This window comes from Camponotus vicinus, unplaced genomic scaffold (assembly GCF_025532165.1).
Source record: "Camponotus vicinus isolate PSW18456_S1 unplaced genomic scaffold, iyCamVici1.0 SCAF_4, whole genome shotgun sequence".
Taxonomy (NCBI): Eukaryota; Metazoa; Arthropoda; class Insecta; order Hymenoptera; family Formicidae; genus Camponotus; species Camponotus vicinus.
In genome coordinates this window covers 6,135,493-6,157,825 of record NW_028141976.1, presented here as the reverse complement: position 1 = coordinate 6,157,825, position 22,333 = coordinate 6,135,493, and the positions used below count along the sequence as shown (strand labels likewise).

Sequence of the window (22,333 nt, the reverse complement as noted above, 5' to 3'; positions counted from 1 at the left end):
ACGGCATTATAGCGATTTAGGCAAAGCGGACTTAGTAAACTCTGAGAGAACTTTCATCTCGTATATTTTATATTTCGCATTTTATGTTATTATGTCAATTCTTGGTACACAAACCTACAAAAACCACCCTACTCGAAGCGGCACAGGAATTATCTAAATTTAAGAGGTACCAAAATAAGCCGGTTACAAATTAGAATGAAGAGCTGCTCATAATTTAATGGGAATTCTGCGTACGCGGGAACAATTAGGTGAGAAAGTTTGATGACGCGGAATGTGGGGAAAAGGCAGAATCAACTCAATGGCCAGATCGAGAGGTTGGGCAGGCAGGCTACAGGCTAATGCATAAACAATGCGCCGTTTATCCGCGTTGGGGATGCAACCCCAATGAATAATAAACTACCCTACGTGGATAGATAGAACCCGGTCTGCTACGGAGAACAGTGAATGTGGATGGAGGATTATCGACGAGAAAGTACAACCATCGTCCGTGCACGACGGGTCAGGCGAGGTGTGAATATTATTGCCTCCGGGATTCTTTAAAGCAGGGATTTAGAGCCAAATCGTTGTGACACATATACGAATAGTAAGACAAATGTCTTTTATTAATTCAATTCAATAAAGGTGTAGGATTTCCTTTTCAACTTATTTCTTAAAGCTAAGCAAATATTTTAACATAACGCTTAAAAATTTATTTCGTTTAAAATTGTTAATGTTACGATATGGGAGAAGTAATAACAATTAATAATTTTTTATAATTGCAATATTGTTTTAATGTTATTTTAGGAAATTTGATATTTAGATTAGGTATAAATAAGACAAAAAGAGTGGCATGGATAAGATATTTTTTACTTGTGTGACACATTAAATTAAAAATGGGATTAAAACTATTATATTTTAATCTCTACAATATATGCTAATTTAATTTACAATAACTAATAATAATATATACATGTGTGCGCGTTGTTTAAAATTAAATTGAGCAAGTTTTTTACGTAAATAAATATAAAAATAAATTAAATAGTAAAAGAGAATTAATCTTTTTATAATCCAAAATCAATATCAAAATGAAAGACCTACAATACGCGAGCATTTCTTCGTTTATTCGACGAGTTTTACGAGAAATCGATATGTCGGGCGAATTTGAAAAACTTATTCAGGTTCTCCGTTCATTCAAATCTCAGTATCGGTTTATTTGTATTTGTTTATGCGACAGATGGATCTACTGCAACCCCGATTTATATCCGTCTCGGTATAATACTTCATCCATTGTCACGTCTCTCTACTAAGAGATCGTCATGATATAATACTCTTTCAGTTTATGTTACAGATAATTCCGTGAAATATCGAGTATAACGTTACCGCAAGCGAGCGAGTTATTTTATTCAAAGTTCTGGACGCGTCATTATTTTTATTCGCGGTGCAGGGTTTGATCCAACAACTCTAGATGCGCCCTTCAAAAGAAATAATTCAGCATCGCGAATAAATGCCGCCGCGAGGCATTCCTGGAAAAGCCTCTCATTTCCCGCGTCTTACAGAAGCAACGCTATTTGTGAACTTGTATGGAACTTTAATCCCGCGAAATTGCTTCGTATCCATGTCAGCGAGAAGTTTAATATCATAATTGAGTGTGGCGGCGGAGTGAGCAATAGTGCGCAATGAAAGAAGTTTCATCGAAGGCCGGCTCCTCCGTAACTTACGCTCGTGTACTAAAATGTTATAAACTCTTAAACGATTGAATTTAACTAGACATTCATTAGGATAAGATTACGGATTATCCTTGTCTTGCCCCTCTCTCTTTCTCTCTCTTTCTCGGCAGAGAATAATGGCAAATGCACGAATCCCTCTTTCGTAGAGACAATTTATCTCGTGAGCCAGAAGAATATACGATAAATGTAAATTCTGCCTACTCCATCCAGTACTTCTCGTTAATCCTCGGAATCTCCTTTATAATATTGTGTAACCTTGGCGTATCTTTTATCTGAGCTTTTTTAGGATTTCTCTACAAATTTCATTAACGTAACGAAGGCCACGAGTATCACAATTTTAGACGAAAGTGCTAGGTTAGCAAAAACCTGACGTTTACAAATGAGAGCGAAGCAAGTTCCCTTAGTTGAAGGGTTCTTCTGGATTGTCTATTATCATACATGAACGCGCATGTGTTGTAAACAATGGTTGACCAGAATTATAGAGAGTAAGCGAGTTTTCACGCGACAAAGTGATAATCACCTGTTTCGCATAATTTTCTTCCTCTCTCTCTCTCTCTCTCTCTTCTATTTCTACTTTTTTTTGCTCTCTGGCGATAGGACCCTCAACTTAATCGCAACTGTTCTGATGGAGTGTGCATTACGTGTGCATCCGATGCACGTACACCGGCTTCGCCCGCGGTTGCGACGAAAACGCCAACGGTAAACGAGATAGCAAAGTGCAAAGTGAAATTAAGCGTATATGATTCCGCTGTCTTGCTATTTATAATACTTGCTCGTTCCTCGATGCGAATTGAAATTATCGTGTACTTATTTTAACTAACGCGTGAAGCAAGTTTTATCATTCGTGGAAGGGGAAAGTTTCTGTCAATCTTTGGAATCGAATGCGAGAATATTATATGTGAAGTATTATTCATATGCTAAAAGTGATGTGCGTGCAATGAATAAAATTGCGTAAAATAAAAAAGATCGAAAAAGCGATAGAAGAGTGGGAATTAGGCCGCACAAGAGAGCGGATGAAGCCGAGCGCGCTGTGATCAGGAGCAGAGAGAAATTAATGATTTCGCGGGCGAACGCGCGCGCGTACAAGAGAGAGAGAGAGAGAGAGAGAGAGAGAGAGAGAGAGAGAGAGAGGGAAAATGGAAGGTTTTCCCTTAACACGATAAAATGTGATCCCCGCTTTATCAAGTTAGGATAATCCACTTATTTTCAACCGGTAGCGAGGGGGTGGGGAAAGGAGGGTGGATCGGCATGGAAGTATGCGACGAGATTATGCAGGTGCAAAACCCGGCAGGAAATACTGTCTTTTAAATTAATTATTTCGGAGAACGCTTGCATCGTGCTAGCTCGATCCGCTAGTGAAATCGAGTTGTTTGCGCTCGTCTCGCGCGCGCGTAAATGCATCCCTCTTCTCCGTCACCACCCCTTCACCCCTTTCCTCCTCCCCCTCCTATATCACCTTCTGCCATTGGACCAGTTCCAATCGCGAATTGAACCGTTCGTAACTGTTGAACGTGAATTATGGCGTTTATTTATTTTAGCCTGTTTCCCTGCGCGTCAGCTTCCACTTCCGTTCACGCGCGTAACCATCGGTCCATATATCTGCGCTCTCAAAATCAACAATCGACCAGTTTGTCTAAGTTACATAATGATAATGACTGTCCCTGATTACAAGTGATTTGATCAAAGGAGGTCAATTGAGTGCACTTGTACAAAGATTGTGTAAGAAATTTTGATTTATGTATTTATTCAGATAAGTGCTTGATAAGCCTCATATTTCGTCTACTATTTTATATAACTTTAATTTCTTGATTTCTTGACTTGACTTCTGATCTCTCTTATCGTTAGCTCTATTAATTATACATCGTCTGCTCTGATATATTCAGATATGCTCAAATTAATACGTCTTATTAATTAGGTTCATTATTTATTAGATACTTTTTTTACATATTAGCTCTTTAGAAGAAAATATTTGTTTTTGATCTTCTTATTACTAATAATAATTTTTAGTTATCCAAACGATAAAATTTTATACCGTATTAAATTGCTATTTGATGTCTATTTGATGCTCTGTTATACCCGCAAATTCTCTGTGTAGCGGAGTATAGAGAGAAATCCTTTTATATAGACTCGTAGCACAGGTCAGATTCGTGATCTTCATTACTATGCGGTGGCTATTATTTCGTATCAGAGCATCGCCGGTCCGCGACGTAAAGTTTCCGACATTGTCTGAGTAGTTTATGAATACTGCGACGGTGAGATGATTGCGAGGGAAGACCGTTGGGTTGAGGGCGGGTGGCTGCCGGGAGAGGCGTTTATCAACCCTCTGTCGTCGACACGCGCATATACGCGCAGATATACATGCAGTCCGCTTCATATTCTCGCGACGCTCTTCCTCTCGCACTTTCTCTCGCTCCTCACCCCTTCGGTCCCTCTCCCGACCTTGCTCTCGAGCGCGCTCGCGCGTTTAACCCACCCAGGCCTTATAATTCAAACGTGGGGAACCCCTTTGACTGGTACTCGCATACCAGATATTACTTTTACACATGTGATACTGCATCAGTTTCTGGAGACAAAGGCAACGAATGTATGACGGCGAGAATAGGGGCATCATGTGTGGGTTGGTCGACGAAGTTCGCGCTTCAATTTCGCCGGAACCAGCGAGTAATTTTCTGCTTCTTCCTTTCGTGCCGTTCCCTCTTTTTTGTTAATCTCCCGGCTGGCTAGCTTCAGTGGGCTCTCTATTGTGAATAAGGTTAAATGTGATGAATCGCTATCGGCTCTATCAAGTCCACGTTTCGCTTTGTATGCGGTTTTGATATTCAAAAGGTTCTATTATCTAACTCAATTCTTTTTTCTATTTCTTTATTATTTAATTATTCTATTTTCTAGAGTTGCAAATTTGTATTTTAGCATTATTAAGCAAAATTTCATACAGCGTATTTGTTTTATCAAGTATAAATTAATGGCATTCAATGTAGTATATATATTTAATTTTGGTAAAATAAAAAGTCCTTTTAATAACAAATATAATATTAAATTTTTTAAATAATATTTTAAAAGATTATATATTATATACAATATTAAAAAATATTTTTAAATTTATGCAATATAGAATTTTAATTTCTCGATTATATTTTTTAAATTAGAAATATTTAATTAGGTTCAAATAATTATTAATTATTTAAAAATAATTAAATTTACAATATATATTTATTTTGCAATTATTTTCTAAGGATTTAAATAAATATGGATATAATAAATTGTTTTAATTACAAATTAAAAATATTTAATTAAAAATAATTTTTAATATCGTAATATATATAATCTTTCAAAATATTATTTAAACAATTTAATATTATATTTGCTGTTAAAGTGATTTTTTATTTTACCAAAAACATCTATAGTACATCGAATGCCATATTTATTTTAACGAACATTTTAGTAATTTACTTACCTAATATAATATCGCGTTTATCGCTCAATGAATAGGTTCTTCATTGTACTCTAGTCTCAGGATACTATGGCCAAATACTATATATAGATTGTATTCAAGATGTGAAATATGAGCGGAAAGGGATGTTTTCCTATCTCAACCTGGTATCACGATTGGAGACTTTGAGTAATGATATTGATATATTAGCTTATTTGATACTGAAATTGCCTATTACCTTTTACATTGAGCAATATGTCGATCATCACAATACCGTTATCGATGTTTCTAGGAAACTTTTACTTGCTATCTTATCGATTATCGTGGGTAGTATTTGTCCGCGTGAAGAAAATTGAATACATGTCACGATAAAACAGCCAATAAAAGTCCGCAGCTTGACGGTCTTGAAGTATTGGCGTTTAACTCTGAGTTATTTCATTTCTTGACAAATGTAAATCTCGATAGAAAAATCTCATAAGAGTAGAAAAAAGCATTAATCATTTTGCGAGCGAAACAATATAAATAGCGAAATCTATTTCTAAAGCATAAGCATTTAAACCATTTGGTCAAGAATTTAAAAGCTTTTCTGCGACGAATGGAAAGTGGAAGGAAAAAAAACAATCGGCTCGGAGAACATGAAACGAAACAGACTTTTCCAGATATTCCACTTTACCGAGTTATGAGTGCGCGGTTCGAGAGGGTCGAAAGAAGAGAAAATTGCGTTAGGGTAGTACGAAGAGTCGTTTTATTCCGAGCCATCTCCTATCCTTGACCCGTACACCGCCCAACCTTGCCGCCATATTTCACCCTCTGGTGCTCCTATCGTGTACGTACGTTTGACTTCATTTCCTCTGGCTTTGTCTCTAAGACTGGTTTCTTTGACCTGCATCTCAATGTCGCTCTGAAAAATTATACAATGTTCTTGTATAAGATGCCTCCGTTATATCGTATTTTATTGCATTTATGGTGGATGCGAACGAATGCAGGAAAGCAAGAAATGCCGCGACTACTTGCAAAAGATTGTTCTGAAATCTCTTGAGATTTATTTATTAAAACTTTAATCTATAACGCGGTTGGAAAGTTTTTGCGCTGTAATGATTTTTTAAACTGTAATAATTTTTAATATATTTAAGTGAAAAAAATATATTCTTTTCAGTTTTGTGTACTAACTTTTCAAATTACTATACAAAACTTTTTTACGTTTCTATATATTTTACGTAAAATTAATGCAGAATTATAAATATGTGAAACAAGAATATATACTTTTAAATTTTTAATTGTCTTGAATTGTTTATCAAAATTATTATTGAAACAGAATTTACACAGATATTATCATTGAGAACTATAGTATTTATTATTTTAATATTTGAACGTGATTATGTGTTATTTATACACAGCATTTCTTGTAGTAGAAATATTTTAATTGTGAAACTGTTTCATGGCGATAATTATGCGCCTTTAACAAACTCTAATTACCATAAATTATGTTTTTAGAAGTAGAACTCTGTACCGAGTATGTAAATATGTAATAAAAACATGCTACCTGCGCTAAAATATAAGTCTGTTACATTGTTTTGCGTTGCTCCATGTATTGAATAATCTACGATATAAGAAAGCAATATACCAAAAATTCATCTAGTCAAATCATATATATATATTGATTCCATCAACTGCTTTAGGAAAATATAGAGTAAAAAAATGGGCGATTGAAATTTAAACGTGATAATGCATAGCGAGTTATTTGTCCCGACATCTTACAATTTTTTTTTAAAAATATGATTATTACAATGAGATTATTTAGCACTTATTGCTGATAATATAATTAATAAGAATATAATTGTTGAATTATATTCTTAAAACTACGTAAATAAGTTAAAAAAGTCATAAAATAATTTAAAAAAGATGTAAGTAATAAGAAAATATTATAATTCGAAATTTTATGTTAAACTTTTAATTTTACAATACAGAGGCTAAGGTAATAGACAGATAGTGAAATAAATTCTCAATTACAATGTAACAAAATAGATTCAATTACAATTATAATTTACTCCTTTTTTTAATCTAGAAATTTCTTTCTTTTTTATCTTCAGTTATAATAGTTTGTTTTACAATAGAAATTTAATATATTAGGGAAAAAAAACAAAATAAGTTTAATTGCAAATCCAGATTAAACAAAAGTTTTTATATATTTTTTCTTTTTTTTTTTTAATTTAATAATATATATTTTATACATTTCGTATATTGCTTTTTATATTATTAGTTTAATATGTTTTGAATATTTATATGTAAATTTCATTTATATGTAAATTTCAAAATATTTAAAGCATTTCAAATATTTATAATTTCAAATATTTGTAGCAGTGAAATTAAATTTGTAGAATTAAAGGAGGTTTAGAAGAATAAACAAGTACAGCATTGAAATTAAAATACATTTTTATTAATCTATAGGCCATTAAAGTATATGCAAACAATCTTTAAATTATTTTTATGTTAAAATAATATCCAGAATTATAAATAATTATTATCATGTTTTGTCACAAGAAATATCAGAAATTAGGTACAAATTTAAATCAATACAATTGCCATCTTTTAATTATCTCTTAGAGATATCTCTTATTTTATGTTGCAGTTACTGTTAACATAAATGACATTTGTTTAAAAAAATAATAAATAGAAGCATGATATTGATAGGATTAAATAAGAATGAATTTATCTCGCGGGGCAAGCAAGGCGTAGGCGAACGAAAGGTGTAAGCTCAGATTAATAGAGGTCGATTTCAGTATCGGAGATGGCAAATCGCGGTAATTAATATCGCCATTTGTTCCACGTCACGTGCACGTTTACGCGCATACGTATACACATTTATATGTATACATACATATATATATATATATACATATATATATGTATATATGGCTAAGCCAGTGTGCGAACGTAGACACGCGCGCGTATGTACACGCTAGGAGATAGGCACACGTTCGATCTAATTGAAAGGCGAAATACATATCCCCGACTTCCCAAAGATATTAATTAGCTTTCGCGGTTCATCGGGTCGCTCTCCAGGTTCCCGGAATCGGCGCATTTCACACGCAGCCACGCAATTTCGATGAGCGCGTTATGATTGCTCGCGTTATGGCTCGTTGGGATTAAATTGTCGCATTCGAGAATTTGTATGGCTCATTGACGCGTGCGCTATTTGAAATGAGTATGATGTAAATCCAGCATATGTGAGTGACTTTGAAAGTGGAAGTTGATACATGTAACATGAATATTAATACATAACAAATTTAAGATACTATGTCGTATCGTGCTCGCGAATTAAAAAGAAAGATTAAATACGTTGGTAAATTATCTTGATATTCTGAAAAATTTGTAGAGAACTGAAAATGATAAAATGCTTTAAATTTCTGAAATGGAAAAGTATTCTTATGTATGCTTATTTTACGCCTTAATCGCCTAATAAATACTTATTTTGCGATTATATTTGATCTTAATTGAATCTGCGATTACGCTGGTATATCACTGTTCTTGTGAAATCAAAATCGATATCTCTTGAATCCCTATTGGTGTATTGAAACGCTACAGTTGAATTACGAAACAATACAGTTTGCAAATGCCAATTACCTGTTAGTAGTATAAATGATCAAATATGAGAGACCTCAAGTCTCAATTCCTCATTTATATTTTATCTTCGATTCTTTATTCTTATTATTTAAATACGATCAATTATGCTTTTTATTAATGAAATGTTTATTTCGCAATAATAGACATATTTCAGAATTTGGAATATTTCTCAATTTTTGTACTCTTTTTATAGCATGTAAAATGAGATAGATGTGTGAAATATACATATTTAATAAATTAATAATAATTTATTAATATTTATTTATAATTATCTCGCTCCGGCTCATGTGTCGGTCAGATGCTAATTAATAACGTTATAATTTTCGCATTAATGAGATGGTAATTTTGTAGCACGTATAAGCGATGACAAAAAATATTGAAAATATTTTATAGTTTATCTTTGATAAACAATTTATAAAGTTTGTCAATTCTCTTTACTAAATTCTGATGAAACTATGCTACATTTATATCACATTAGCTATTGCTTTGAAAATTCGTACAATTATGTACACAAAATAATAATTGTCTACCGTTTATTTTATGAAATACTGTAAGTAACTGCAATCATTGTTCAACTATAATAGAGATTAATTATTTAGTAGCAAGCTTAATGCGTGCCATGAATTGAAATTACTTGAAGTAACATGGATTATTTAGCTATAATACATCTAAAATTGAAGAAAATTATACACGAAGCTTCATTAAAATATTGATAAATCAGTCAGTTATAAATTGAATAATTATTCGAATTATATCTAAAATATATTAATAAACGATGTTTGTGTATTATTATTATTGCAAATTTTTATAATGTTGTAATATTTTAATTAAGTTTAATATTATTTTTATTTCATAATATTCATAATTTTTCATAAAATTTTAAAATAATAATAATACCTTTCTTCTTTTTTGCCGGCTTTTTCTTTTGTTAGATGTTATATCTCAAATAATGCAATTTATTCGTAAAATAGGCATGCGCAGGATGTGCTCAACAATTCAATTTTATTTCTTTTTTGCATTTTGTTATTTGTTTCCGTAAATTGACATGTATGCAAAACTGTGGCGCGTAGATTTATTCAAAACATTGGGATTACTTTGTAAAAGATGTTACGAAAGTTTATTTTTTTTATAAATCTCTTTAACTATTCTTAAGATTTATATAAAATAAATTAAATTAAAAAAGCTGAATTATTTAAAACACATTTTACATTTCTAATGCTAATATTTATATTATTATTATTATTATTATTATTATTCTCTCATCTTATTATTTTATTAATATTATCGAAAATATGCTATACTTATTGTGTTATTTTAATTAATTTATTGATTTATAAGAACTATCATAACTTACATATCTTTAATTTAAATTGTAGTTTCTAAATTATATTTATATATTTTTTGTAGGGTTTTAAGGAGAGAAAAATTCATTCAATAATATATATTATTTAGTATATATTGTATGTATATTTATATTATAAACCTCATATTTATATTTCTTATATTATAAATAAAAAATAAACAAACATGAGAAAATAAAAGAAATTAATTTATAAATTAAGCAACAAAAAGTTTTGCAAATAGAAGAATAAAATATCGAACATATGATTCATAAATTTTGTTTATTTTAAAATATAAAAATTAGACTAGATAAATGTAAGAGCAACAGAAATTTATGCTGCTTTAAAATATAGGAAATGTATTGTGTAAAATTAAGTGTTACATACACATGTATGCAGGCAGTTGTTTTAAATTATTTTTATTTTGTCTATATACGTAAAATAAAGGAGAGTAATTAAATTTTTGTGCAATTTTCATACTGGTATTGTTTTTATAATAAACAAATTTTATTTTATTAAGAGAGAGAGAGAAAGAGAGAGAGAGAGACAGAGAGAGAAAGAGAGGGAGAGACAGAGTGAGAAAGTTACGAATATGTAAGAAGCTACAATAAGTCTCGATAATATTAAAATGTAGGATCCTTCATGTTTTTAATATGACCTATAATTAAAATAATTCATGTTAATCTAAGTCAACGAGGTCAAACATTATATAGTCTCTCATTTTGCATCGTAAAAGGAATTATTTTGTAACCCCATACAGCGAAGTGGAGAGTAAAAGTTAACTAAGTCATTAAAGAATTATAAGTTTTCTATATAATGTTGCAATATGAAGATTTTTTAGTTGATAAATAACAAAAATTTTATTATGTATCTTCATTTTGTAAATAAATTTGTAATCATGAAAATTGTTTCAAGATTATTTTCTTTTGATTTGCATAATATTTTTATTTAGCTATTTATAACTTTCGCTTTGCAGCAGAAAATACAATCTTATTAGATTAACAATAGTTTTGTTTTGTACTTACAAGAAAATTTAAAATATAGTCATTATTTAATCAATACATACGCGCTTTTAACTTATTATATTATCTATTATTATTATTATTTATTATTTTGTAATAATTATTTTAATGTATATATAGTTTAAAAAATGTAACTGTTGATATAATATAATTTGTGACTAGTAACTGTAAAAGTACTTAAAGTATGTAAGATTTAAACTATATTATTATTTCACAGTTTTCGCAGCTTTCAAATATTTTATATAGAATGATATTATATAATTTGATGAAAATTTTTTCTTATTTTTCTATTTCTTATTACTAATTAAATTAGTAATTTATCTATCCATCTGACATTGATAATTTTTCGTTAACATTAATTTTGTTAACACGTCAATAATTGAATAATACTTATATATATTATACATATATTATATTATATATATATATATATATATATATATATATATATAATATTTATAAGAAGACAAATTATATTATACATATTATGTATACCTTTATATATATATATATTTATTTATTTATGTATTAAGTTTTTAATATATATATATATATATATATATATATATATATATATACAAACGTTCATAATTTTCACATCATAATCTTTTATTAAAATAATATAGTTTAGAATTGTCTCACATTAGATTCTCCGTGATACTTTTCTATACTTATCATTCATAATAATATCCTATATCATGACAAATTAAGTCAAATATCTAATAAGCCCAATTCATCAAACATAGGTATTCTGTTCATCATAACTTTTTTATAAAGCTCATTCTTATAACCCGGAGTATGACCATCGTTGTTCATAATCTCATCTAAATCTTTTGCTTCATCCTTATCGGACATTATTAGCGGTAATACAGTCATTGATGCTATCATTCCGTAGGAAGCCTTTTGCTTCATGCTGGCCTTCAGTTCCTCCTTAGTGGGTGGCTTCGTTTTGCAATCTAATTGTTTCATAGTCGCCGACAAAGTATCAAGGTACTCGTTATACAGAGTATCACTATTATTTTTAAAGACATCCTGGGAAGGACTTGTGTTAAGGAAATAAAGAAGATCGATTGCCGGCGATGCGTAGAAACATAGTTGAAAGTCCACCTGCAACATCAAACCAAACTCTTTTGATCGATTGACCTCTAAAATACCCAGCAATTGAATTGGAAATGAAATCCGTGCACGGAGAAAAAAGCAAGATTCCTATTTAGGAAGTCGCGGCGAGAATTTGCTCGAGTGACACGGGCAGACAGGTGGCGGATGTACTTGAATTCGATTAACTTTATTATTGCATTATTCATAACATGCTGTATTCTGAAGTATCGTATATTGTCATCAGCTTTTTATTTCGATCGATCGATATCATAGCTTGTGGATAATTGAAATATACGTTGTGTATTAATCGTACTCTCCAGAGAAAATTATTTGTTATATATATATCGTCATATATATAATTTAATATTTAATATTTAATATTTAAATTATTTGTTATATATATATCGTCATATATATAATTTTTTTTCTCTAAATTATACGAAAATATATGTTCAAAGTGATATAAAGATTTACAGCAGTGTCAATGTTAAAAACTATAATTTTATTATATATATATATATATATAATATATATATATAATAAAATTATATATATATATATATAATTTTATATAATAATATATATATATAATAAATATAATATATATAATTTTATATAATAATATATATATATAATAAAATTATATATATATATATATATATATATATATATATATATATATATAATATATATATATATATATATATATATATATATGTATTTCATTATATGAATTAATATATCGAATCTTCTAAATCTGAATATAAAGAATGATAAATAATCAGTGAATTTTTATGTTTAGAGGAAATACGTGATCTTTTATGATATATGATACTTACGAAAATATGATCAATAGGTTTGCCATCATCATTATATTTGAACATCATATTGTTCACCCAACAATCACCGTGATTGATAACATTGAACTCATTCTCGGATAATTTGCACACATCTATTCCTATATTATATATGTGGTCGACCAATTTAGTAATTTTTTCGGCGTATCTAGCAATAAAAGTCATATAATTATGAAATTAACATTTAATATATTTTCTAAGCAATATATTTATAATTATATATGCTTTTTGTTAATGTGTTAAATTTGCTTAATATTTTCTCTCTTTAAATTATTATTTTATTATATTATGTTTAACATATTGGAAAACATTATCTTAGATAACATATAACAAATGTTATTGTATATTTGTGTGTGTTTATATGCAAACTTTACTTTTTCATTCCTGACCAGTTTTCCATTTCCTCTGCTAATTGTTTAATACCCTGAGAAAAAAATCCTCTCATTTCACTCGGGTGTGCGAGGTTAAACATTCCTCTTGTATACATTTGTTTTTGGTTTGGTTCCTAAATCAAAGTATCATTTAAAAAAATTTTTAAATCTATATCTTTTATCTACATCTATAGCCAAAAAACCATAAAATAAAACAAATTTTTATGATACGCAATAATTTTAATAGCAATTGATAAATTTAGAGTTAAATCTGATTAAGACAATTACATAATTATATAATATATAATTGTTGCTTTTTTTATAAAATATCTTATTAATTTGATTATAAATTAAGATTTTTATTCAAAGATAAAAAGTTTCGTAATTTATTTGTCCATGACATATGTCTAATGTTGATATATGTCTAATATGTTAAAAAGGCTTTACTTTTAATTGTTTATAATTTGCAAAGTTTAATGTAGAATACATTGGTTGAAAAAATATCGACTTTTAATTGATTAAAATTTTTTTCATTAATTTGAAAATTGTAGAATATAGCTTTTGAAAAAAAGAATTAAAAAGTTAATATTTTTTTGTTAAAAGCTCATAAAATTTTATAATTTTTATTTATTTTATTTTCTTGACTAAACGCTAAGAGAGAGACACGCGCTGCAATAAAAGTTATAATAGAAGATGTTGAATTTTATCGTTGAACGTTATTTATTCTTTGCTAGAAATTTATCATTAAACTATTTGTTGTATAGTTTCGTATTCCCATCTGCCTACACAAATTCTGTTTAAATTTATAATTAAAAATAATATCCTTCGAATTTTAAAAGTTTTTTGGCAATGCTTATTGTATAAAATATCTGTTTCTATTTGCCACTATAGATCTAGGGAGTTGTGACAAGGACAGATTTGGTTTATCTATACAAAATTCTCGATAAAACAAGGGGATAAAAAAGTGGAACAATATTTTTGTATGCAATATTAAATCTTATTTAATATTGATTAGCAAATATTTCTATAACATATAATATAACTAAATATATTCTAAAGCTGCAATTTTAAATTTTATTTTGTGAATTATATCTTAATAAATGTATAATAATTTATTATTAATAAATTAATAAATATTATTATATGTATATATATATATATATATATATATATATATATTTTGTATATATGCTTTCTTCGGAATTATTAATGTGCATAAAATGCTTATAAAATTTTTAATTATCTCGATTATTGTATGCATTTACCAAGTAACAGAAAGAATCTTACAGCAGCTTTAAAGTATGCGTTATTTATGCAATGAAATGAAAGTGAAGTGATTTTTCATATATCACTTGTATCGTTTTATATCACTTACGGAAATGCTATTAACATGAATTTTATTATATGAAGTGAATTTCTAGTCATCGCAATGAAGTATTACGCATTAATTCGTAATGATTTACCTTCTCACATATGGCTACAGAGGTTGCATGAAATCTGGCTAATCCACGCAACGCTAATATACAATGATCTAAATCAAGGCCAGAATGACGACAGGCCATGCGATAACCGAGAGGCGCAAGATCCTCCATTACCAAAAGAGTTGGATTGTCTTCTTGCACGTACATGCCTTTTCCGCTCAAACGATACTTGGGCTGTATCAATTTGTTCATTTTGTCCAAGGTGTCTGTCATCATCGACATTTCCGTGTTAAAAATACGCGACATTATAATCTGTAAGATATTTTTATTAAAAGTCGGTAGAGCAAATAGAGAAACTTTATTATATATTTACAATATTAATCATAAAGGCCTGGGAACAAAAAAAAGTTTTTTACAAATTAAATGCGCGTGTGTCATTTATATAAATAAATGAGATTTCTTTCTCAAATTAAAATTTTATAAAATTTTGAAGAATGATTTATTTTTTATTTATTTGCTCGCACAATTCGCACTTAATTTTTATAATGCCTGAATATATATAAGATATATGTTCTTCAATATTTTTCCATGAGAATGTCTATGAGAAATCGAATTAAATAATTTCAAACTAAATAATAAAATTTGTATTTTATTTATTTATTTGTTTACTTATGTTTTATATATATGTTATATTTAATTTATTTACTTATATGAATATATATAAATTAAGTGAACTTACAAGATTTTTACGAATGCCTTCAACTGAAGGCATAATTTTGACGACGACAGATTTTTTTTCCGTAATTTTACGGTCGCTTTGGTCACGTGAATATTCAACATTAACCCTGATCATGTCACTAGTGTAATTGTCACCCTTATTCGTGGCCGGTTTCGAGAATATATCGATTACTTGGATGGAATTGTCGTTTTCTGACTTTCGCAGGATCTTCTCCATGAAGCACAGATTCAGCCATGTCGGTGTCTCTAGGGCCATTTCTGAAATTGGAATTGGAATTGGAGAATTTCCCCGACAAATCATTCCCGGCGAGTTCTTCTCGCCATGTCACGAAACGCGAAAACGATTCTTTACGATAACTTATTGTTCGCGGCAAGATTTATCACGTTTTCTTTCTTTCTAGCCAACTCGCTCCCTTCCCTCTCTGTCTCTCTCCCTCTCATTCCAGCTTCTAGTTTCCTTCGTCATCCCTTCTTCGTCGTTTTTCGCTCGCTTTACCGCCGTTTCTTTCTTCCGTGCGTCCGTCGATATTCAAGACGGGCATTCCCCTGCGTTTCAGATCGCTGTTTCAATTAAGAGCGTAATGGGACGCCGCTTTTCTCTTTTCCTTTTTGGCGAACGGCATACGTACGTACCGCGTCGAGATCCCGTCGAACGTGATCGAGTTGCGGTATTTGCGAGAAATTTACGACGCGTCTGGCGCGCCGCGATCGCGTACGTACTTGTGGCCGAACGACGTTGGTCATATTTCACCCTGATGAGTTTTCTCAGGTATGTTTTCCGCGGTTACCTCAGGATCAAATCCGTTTACCACTAAAGACACTTGATGGCTCAGCTTATAGAAGAGACCCATTTGTATAACTTTAGTGGTATATAAATAATTTTTAATAAACTTGAATTAGAAACTACATCTAAAAATATACATTTCTATTGCAAATTAAGTTGTAGAGGTAAATAATCGAATTTTATTCTTCTAGAAGGTATTCTAGCTTACAGCACGAAAAAATGGTCTGTTTTCGAGAATTTTTGTATAAAGAAAAGAATTATTATTCTACTTTATTTTATTTCATATTTTATATACATATTATTTATATTTAAAGAATTTTTATGAATACTTATATAAAAATTTGTAAAAATTAATAAATATAAGACTCGAAATATAAAATTAAACAAAACAGTTATAATGGCAATACGAGTCGAGTGTCGATGTTATAACACATTTATTTATAATACAATCAAATAAATATAAAAAAGAAACACCTTTTCAAATCAAATTCCTTAGTGAATAATACCCAGGTCATAAACACAAATGATCACATTACTTATTTCACGATACCATACGTTCCTTCAATCTCCGGGCGTTTTAAACATATCGTTAAGGATTTGGATGTTCGACTCTCATATTACAGTATCAATAAAATGAAAAACTTCATCAGGGCTCATAAGGATCCTCTTCCTACCTCCAATTCTTTGAACGTCATATACAAATTGAACTGCATGGATTGCGATGCGTCCTACGTTGGACAAACTTGCAGACAACTGCATAGCAGAATCAAGGAACCATCGCAGTCACATTAGACATAACACTAATTCTCAATCAGTCATCACGAATCACAGGGTTGGTTTTAATCATACTTTTGATTGGGATGGCGTTCAGGTTTTGGATCGGGAACCATATTTGAGTAAAAGATTGATCTCCGAAATGCTATATATCAAAAGGCAAAAAAATGGTCTCAATTTGCAAACGGATACTGAACGTTTACCAGAAATTTATTTAAATATTGTCAACAACTTGCCAAAAATTTAACATAGTTTCTATCATAACAAATAGGTCTGCGACTTTGCGTATGTGTACATTTATACATTACTTGACTCTCTTTACCGTTTATATATAAGTCACATTTATCCGTTAAAGAGTCGATCTTTGTCTTCGGAGATGTTAAGTTGTCTCTATTCGTCTCCTCGGCGCGTCATTATCTTCGATGCCTGGAAGTAAGTCTTATTTCCATAGTTTTAACTTCTTATCTTTTTAATTTTTATGTTCAGTTTATTTAGATCATTTTTAATAAATTGACATTAAAATAATTTCAATCTCGTAATTTTCATGTTTAATTCTTAGTACTTTTTTCTTTCTATGTTCATATTAGTTATATTATTTATTTAACTTATTTATAACTTATTTATTTTATTTCTTTGACTTTATGTTCAGTTTATATTTAGATCATTTTTAATAAATGGACATTTCAATCTCGTAATTTCATGTTTAATTTAGTACTTTTTTCTTTCTTTGTTCATATTAGTTACATTATTTATTTAACTTATTTTACTTTTGTCCTTTGTTTTTACGTAGGCATCGTCAAGATAATGAGATACCGAGACATTTATTATCGCTTTAGACAGCACCCTTTGTAACAGACTCCGATATAAAACACTTTGTTATTATATTTTTTTCATTATATTATTCTTTATTATATACTTTCGCGCTGAAGATGACCCAAAAATAGGGTCGAAACGTTCGCTATCCTCTCTTTGTATGCTTTAATATCAATATTTATTTGATTGTATTATAAATAAATGTGTTATAACATCGACACTCGACTCGTATTGCCATTATAACTGTTTTGTTTAATTTTATATTTCGAGTCTTATATTTATTAATTTTTATAAATATTTATATTTCATATTTTGCGTAAAAGCGCGTGTATTTTGCTCAATGGTCGAAGTTAAACTAGATGTCTATACCCGGTTTCTCTTTCATAAGAAACAATTTTAAAACAGATTCTGTCATCTGGCAATGTGGACTTTCTAAATTAGACATTGGTTGAAACTAAAAATAAGGTCTGTTGACGGTGAAGGTCTTTCACGCGCAGCATCTAATTTTGAATTGTGCCGAATTTTAGTTTGCGTAACACATAGTTTATGTTTATAGATGTGTTACTTTTATAGATTTTGAAAATCTATTAGCAATTTGTTAGAAGCTTTTAGAAATCCTGATTAAAAAAAAAAATGAGAGGAAAGAAATTTAATTTAAAATATTCTTTAATTTTAAGTGAATTTTATTTAACTTAATCTTAAATAAATTATATTAACAGACCAACAGAAACATTTATGATTGACAGTTATAAAATGAATTATAGATACAAAAAAGTGCATCAATAATATATACATAAAATAATGATGTTAATATTAAATACACACAAATTTTGTATTCGAGAAGAATATCTTAGTAAATCTAATAACGTCACCTTTTTAATGGTATTGTTTTTGAATCATGTGCTAAAATTATATAAGTATATGTAAAACATTTTATTCACAGCATATATTGTTCTAATCTTTATATAAGAACAAGCATTATATATCTAATATGCATGTGTGTTTGTTATAAAGATAAAAACAATCTATTATAATGTGAATAAAATTTTTTGCTACTCATTCAAGTGTAATAAAATTGCACATCAAGCGTAACATATAATTACTTACACTAACATAACTATTTATCTGACACTGACTTAAAGAATACAAATAACATTTTTTTAGCACGTTAGCATGATATATAAAAAAGGTTTCCTTTTAACATTTTCTGATTAAATACTATAATAATCTGTTATATACAATAAAACAGGTTTTTGTGTTACATCACATTAACACATTAATAGCTAGTAAAGAAGCATTCTGAGAATTATATTTGCCTGAACTGTTCATAAAACTTGCGCGTATGAACAACAAATTTATTTTCTCAAATAAAAAATCTCAAGTATATTATATCCAATTTTGAAGAGCGCAAAAATTTTTGTTACTATGACAAATTTAAACTTTATTAAGAAATAAAAGAGACTGATCGCTTGTGCTGGTACATACTCGATATTTACATTATTAAATTTTAAAGTATAAGATTAAGAAATGAAAAGAATCATTTACGTGACTGTAGATTTGTCTGTAAAATCCACAAGTGTCTCGTAAAAACTTACAGCCGTGTGGCATGCAATTTTTACAACTTAAACTCCTTCTTGCAAGAACGCAATTCACACAGATTACTCGGCGTTAGCTGAGCTTAAGATTCTCTGTTGATACATTTTTTTAACCAAATGTTTTCTCAAATTGCGTCAATTATATTAGATTATATATTACTCACAGAATATACAAAGTATAGAATGAAATGATCAATCCATGATAATATGTTCTCAATAGAAAAAAAGAATATTATGTACAAATCTCCATAATTTAAAAATACTTTACTAAAATGTTATAACAAAAAAAGTTAATTTTTCATTTCAAAATGGATGACGATATATTCCGTCGTCTTCTCATTGCAATTTGAATGTTCATATATTTCAAATATATGTATATCAAATGTATACTTTTTGTTCAAGAATAATCACATTTTAATATAGAGTTGTATTGATATTGATGTAAGTTAATGATATTTATATAAATTACAAAATTGGACACATTTTCGATATAATTTCAAATACTGATTACAAACACGGAATAAATAGATTAGATGAGAACAGAATATAATTAAACAGAATAAAAATAAACAGCATCGATCCGCTTTTATTGCGCTTTTATTGCGCACTAACAAATCTCATTTTCTTTTTCTTCATATTTACATTTTTGTAATAGCTTTTTGATCAAACATTTTTAGTCTGATATATACTTATCATTTTTTCAATTTTTATTTGTAGAATATGCTTTGGCACAATTTGATTGTTTCATTCTCAGATACCTTGTATTTATAGCGACTTTTACATATTATTTAAATTTACACACGCATGTAATTGTATCATAGAATATAAATGTGTACCATTCTTTTCGAAGCACAATAATTATTCAAAGGCTTGGTTGCATAATTCTTTTAAAATTTTAATTGACCAGCAAATAAACAAACAATTATGTCTCTCTGACTGATCATTGATAGAAAGAAAATAAAATAACTGTGCACTTACTTATAAGTTATTCCTCTCAATTTACTTCACTTAATGCTCACACTGCACTGGCCGCTTCACGAAGACCAAACGCGAAATGATATAGCCAGAATAGAAGTGACAGGTTTTATACTGGCAACAGTGTAATCTCATACTCTCGCAAGAAATTGCAAATCACAAGTATTCTATTCATTTAGCGTCGTGATGATGATGATCGCGTTATATATGATGACGAACACTGACATCTAATAACTCGATTCCCGACAGACTTCCTAATTTATTCCAAGTTAGATAAAGTTTGTTAACATTGAACTGATGATAATTTCTCAATAAAACGCAATCGTAATCGTCAGTTGACGATCGTCATTGGACGATGGAGATAACAGAACATGATGAAGATAACAAAAGGCGACGGTGCTTATGTAAGTATAGTAAGTTAATAATAGTTTTAGAGGAAAATGATAACAAATATCTTACATACATTGCAATATGTAGATTTTATATATCTGATACGAAAATATATATTATATACATATCTTATATGAATGAATGATCTTTATTCGATACCCCTTGGAGTTTGAATTAATGTCTTACATATATATGTATCTGTTAAAACTTCTAAAAGAATCCAATATTATACAATCTGTTGGATTCCTTAGATTGCACAACTCATAAAATTAACTTATGCATTATTTGTCTATAATATCGTAATTTTAAAGATAATAGATAAGTTTTTTACTTTTTCTTTTGCAAAAGTACGATAAAATGTTATTTACCTTTATTACGTGTGTTATCTTAGGACATGACATTCATATGTAATGTTTAAGATAAAAAATCTTCTCTTTGTCCGTTGTTTTAATCAATATATTATTCTTATTGTTAAGAAAATTAACGATGCTGAGAAAGCTTTATCAACTGAATATTAATAAATATTTAATGCATAATATTTATATAACATTGAACTATAGAATTTGCACATGTATATCTATGCATATTTAATTCATTATTTATTATAAAATTATATACATTAAAAGTTATAAAAGCAAGATATTAAAACAAATATATATATATATATATATATATATATATATATATATATATATATATATATATATATATTATAATTTTTATAACTTATTTCTCATTTCATTGCTATAAATAGTTTTGCTTTATGTTAAATTTTAGAAAAATTTTAAGGTTTTGATCAATTACAAAAACACCATAATTTTATGAGTTTATGCAATTCAGTAAAAAATATCATATATGTTGAAACATTGCGATACAAAAAGTTCATTAATGTTATCTGTGATAAGAATATTCGATGACTTTCAGTAGAAATCATTTATATTATAAAGAAATATTATGTGTAAACTTGGAATATAATGTAGCGAAAGTAAATTGTATAAGCTTGAAGATGAAAACTATTTTTTTTTACATATCATCCAAAACATTTTTAAAATGATTGAGTTTTCATAATTTTAATATTGACGTATTACATCTACTGATAGCGATAATAATAGATCAAAGAACTGATTTTGATACGATAAAATTATTCGTATCATACGTATATTTATCGAATATTTTCAACTTGTGTACATTATATCATAATTTCTACGTATGATAGATCATAAAAGAAAAGAATGATACAATTCATCTAATTATCTACATGCAAGCGGTAAAAATAAGCAAGTTGTCTGTTTATAATATCTTCACGCAATCTCGAGAATTTTTACGTAACATATGATACTTCGCTCTCTGACATACACAATTTACCCAACTTATTTTTCTTGGTTCAGGAAGTTA

General features: G+C 28.9%; 2 protein-coding genes and 1 long non-coding RNA gene across 7 annotated transcripts in view; 1 reads left to right on the top strand and 2 right to left on the bottom strand.

Annotated features, from left to right (window-relative positions):
- The window catches only part of LOC145969911 (protein borderless), a 218,603-nt gene that overhangs the window by 24,707 nt on the left and 171,563 nt on the right, over nucleotides 1-22,333 (top strand). The gene's annotated exons all lie outside the window — the stretch shown is intronic.
- LOC145969912 (uncharacterized) lies at nucleotides 3,845-6,031 on the bottom strand. Its single transcript, XR_014438265.1, has 3 exons — nucleotides 5,375-6,031; nucleotides 5,161-5,300; nucleotides 3,845-4,444 (listed from the first exon to the last, which is right to left on the bottom strand). It is a non-coding gene; the product is annotated as an uncharacterized LOC145969912 (long non-coding RNA).
- LOC145970111 (uncharacterized) lies at nucleotides 11,675-20,735 on the bottom strand. The gene is made up of 6 exons (XM_083096586.1): nucleotides 20,552-20,735; nucleotides 15,609-15,865; nucleotides 14,912-15,181; nucleotides 13,452-13,582; nucleotides 13,060-13,225; nucleotides 11,675-12,229 (listed from the first exon to the last, which is right to left on the bottom strand). The coding sequence occupies exons 2-6, from the start codon at nucleotides 15,861-15,863 to the stop codon at nucleotides 11,834-11,836; spliced, it is 1,218 nt and encodes a 405-aa protein (XP_082952712.1). The 5' UTR covers nucleotides 15,864-15,865; nucleotides 20,552-20,735; the 3' UTR covers nucleotides 11,675-11,833.

Bases quoted from the DNA above. Each gene is read 5' to 3' on its own strand.
- LOC145970111 (XM_083096586.1), bottom strand. From the start codon at position 15,863: ATGGCCCTAGAGACACCGACATGGCTGAATCTGTGCTTCATGGAGAAG. The intron at 13,583-14,911 runs GTAAATCATTAC...ACTTTGATTTAG, and splicing joins CTGTAGCCATATGTGAGAAG to GAACCAAACCAAAAACAAAT. The intron at 13,226-13,451 runs GTAAAGTTTGCA...TTTTATTGCTAG, and splicing joins AACTGGTCAGGAATGAAAAA to ATACGCCGAAAAAATTACTA.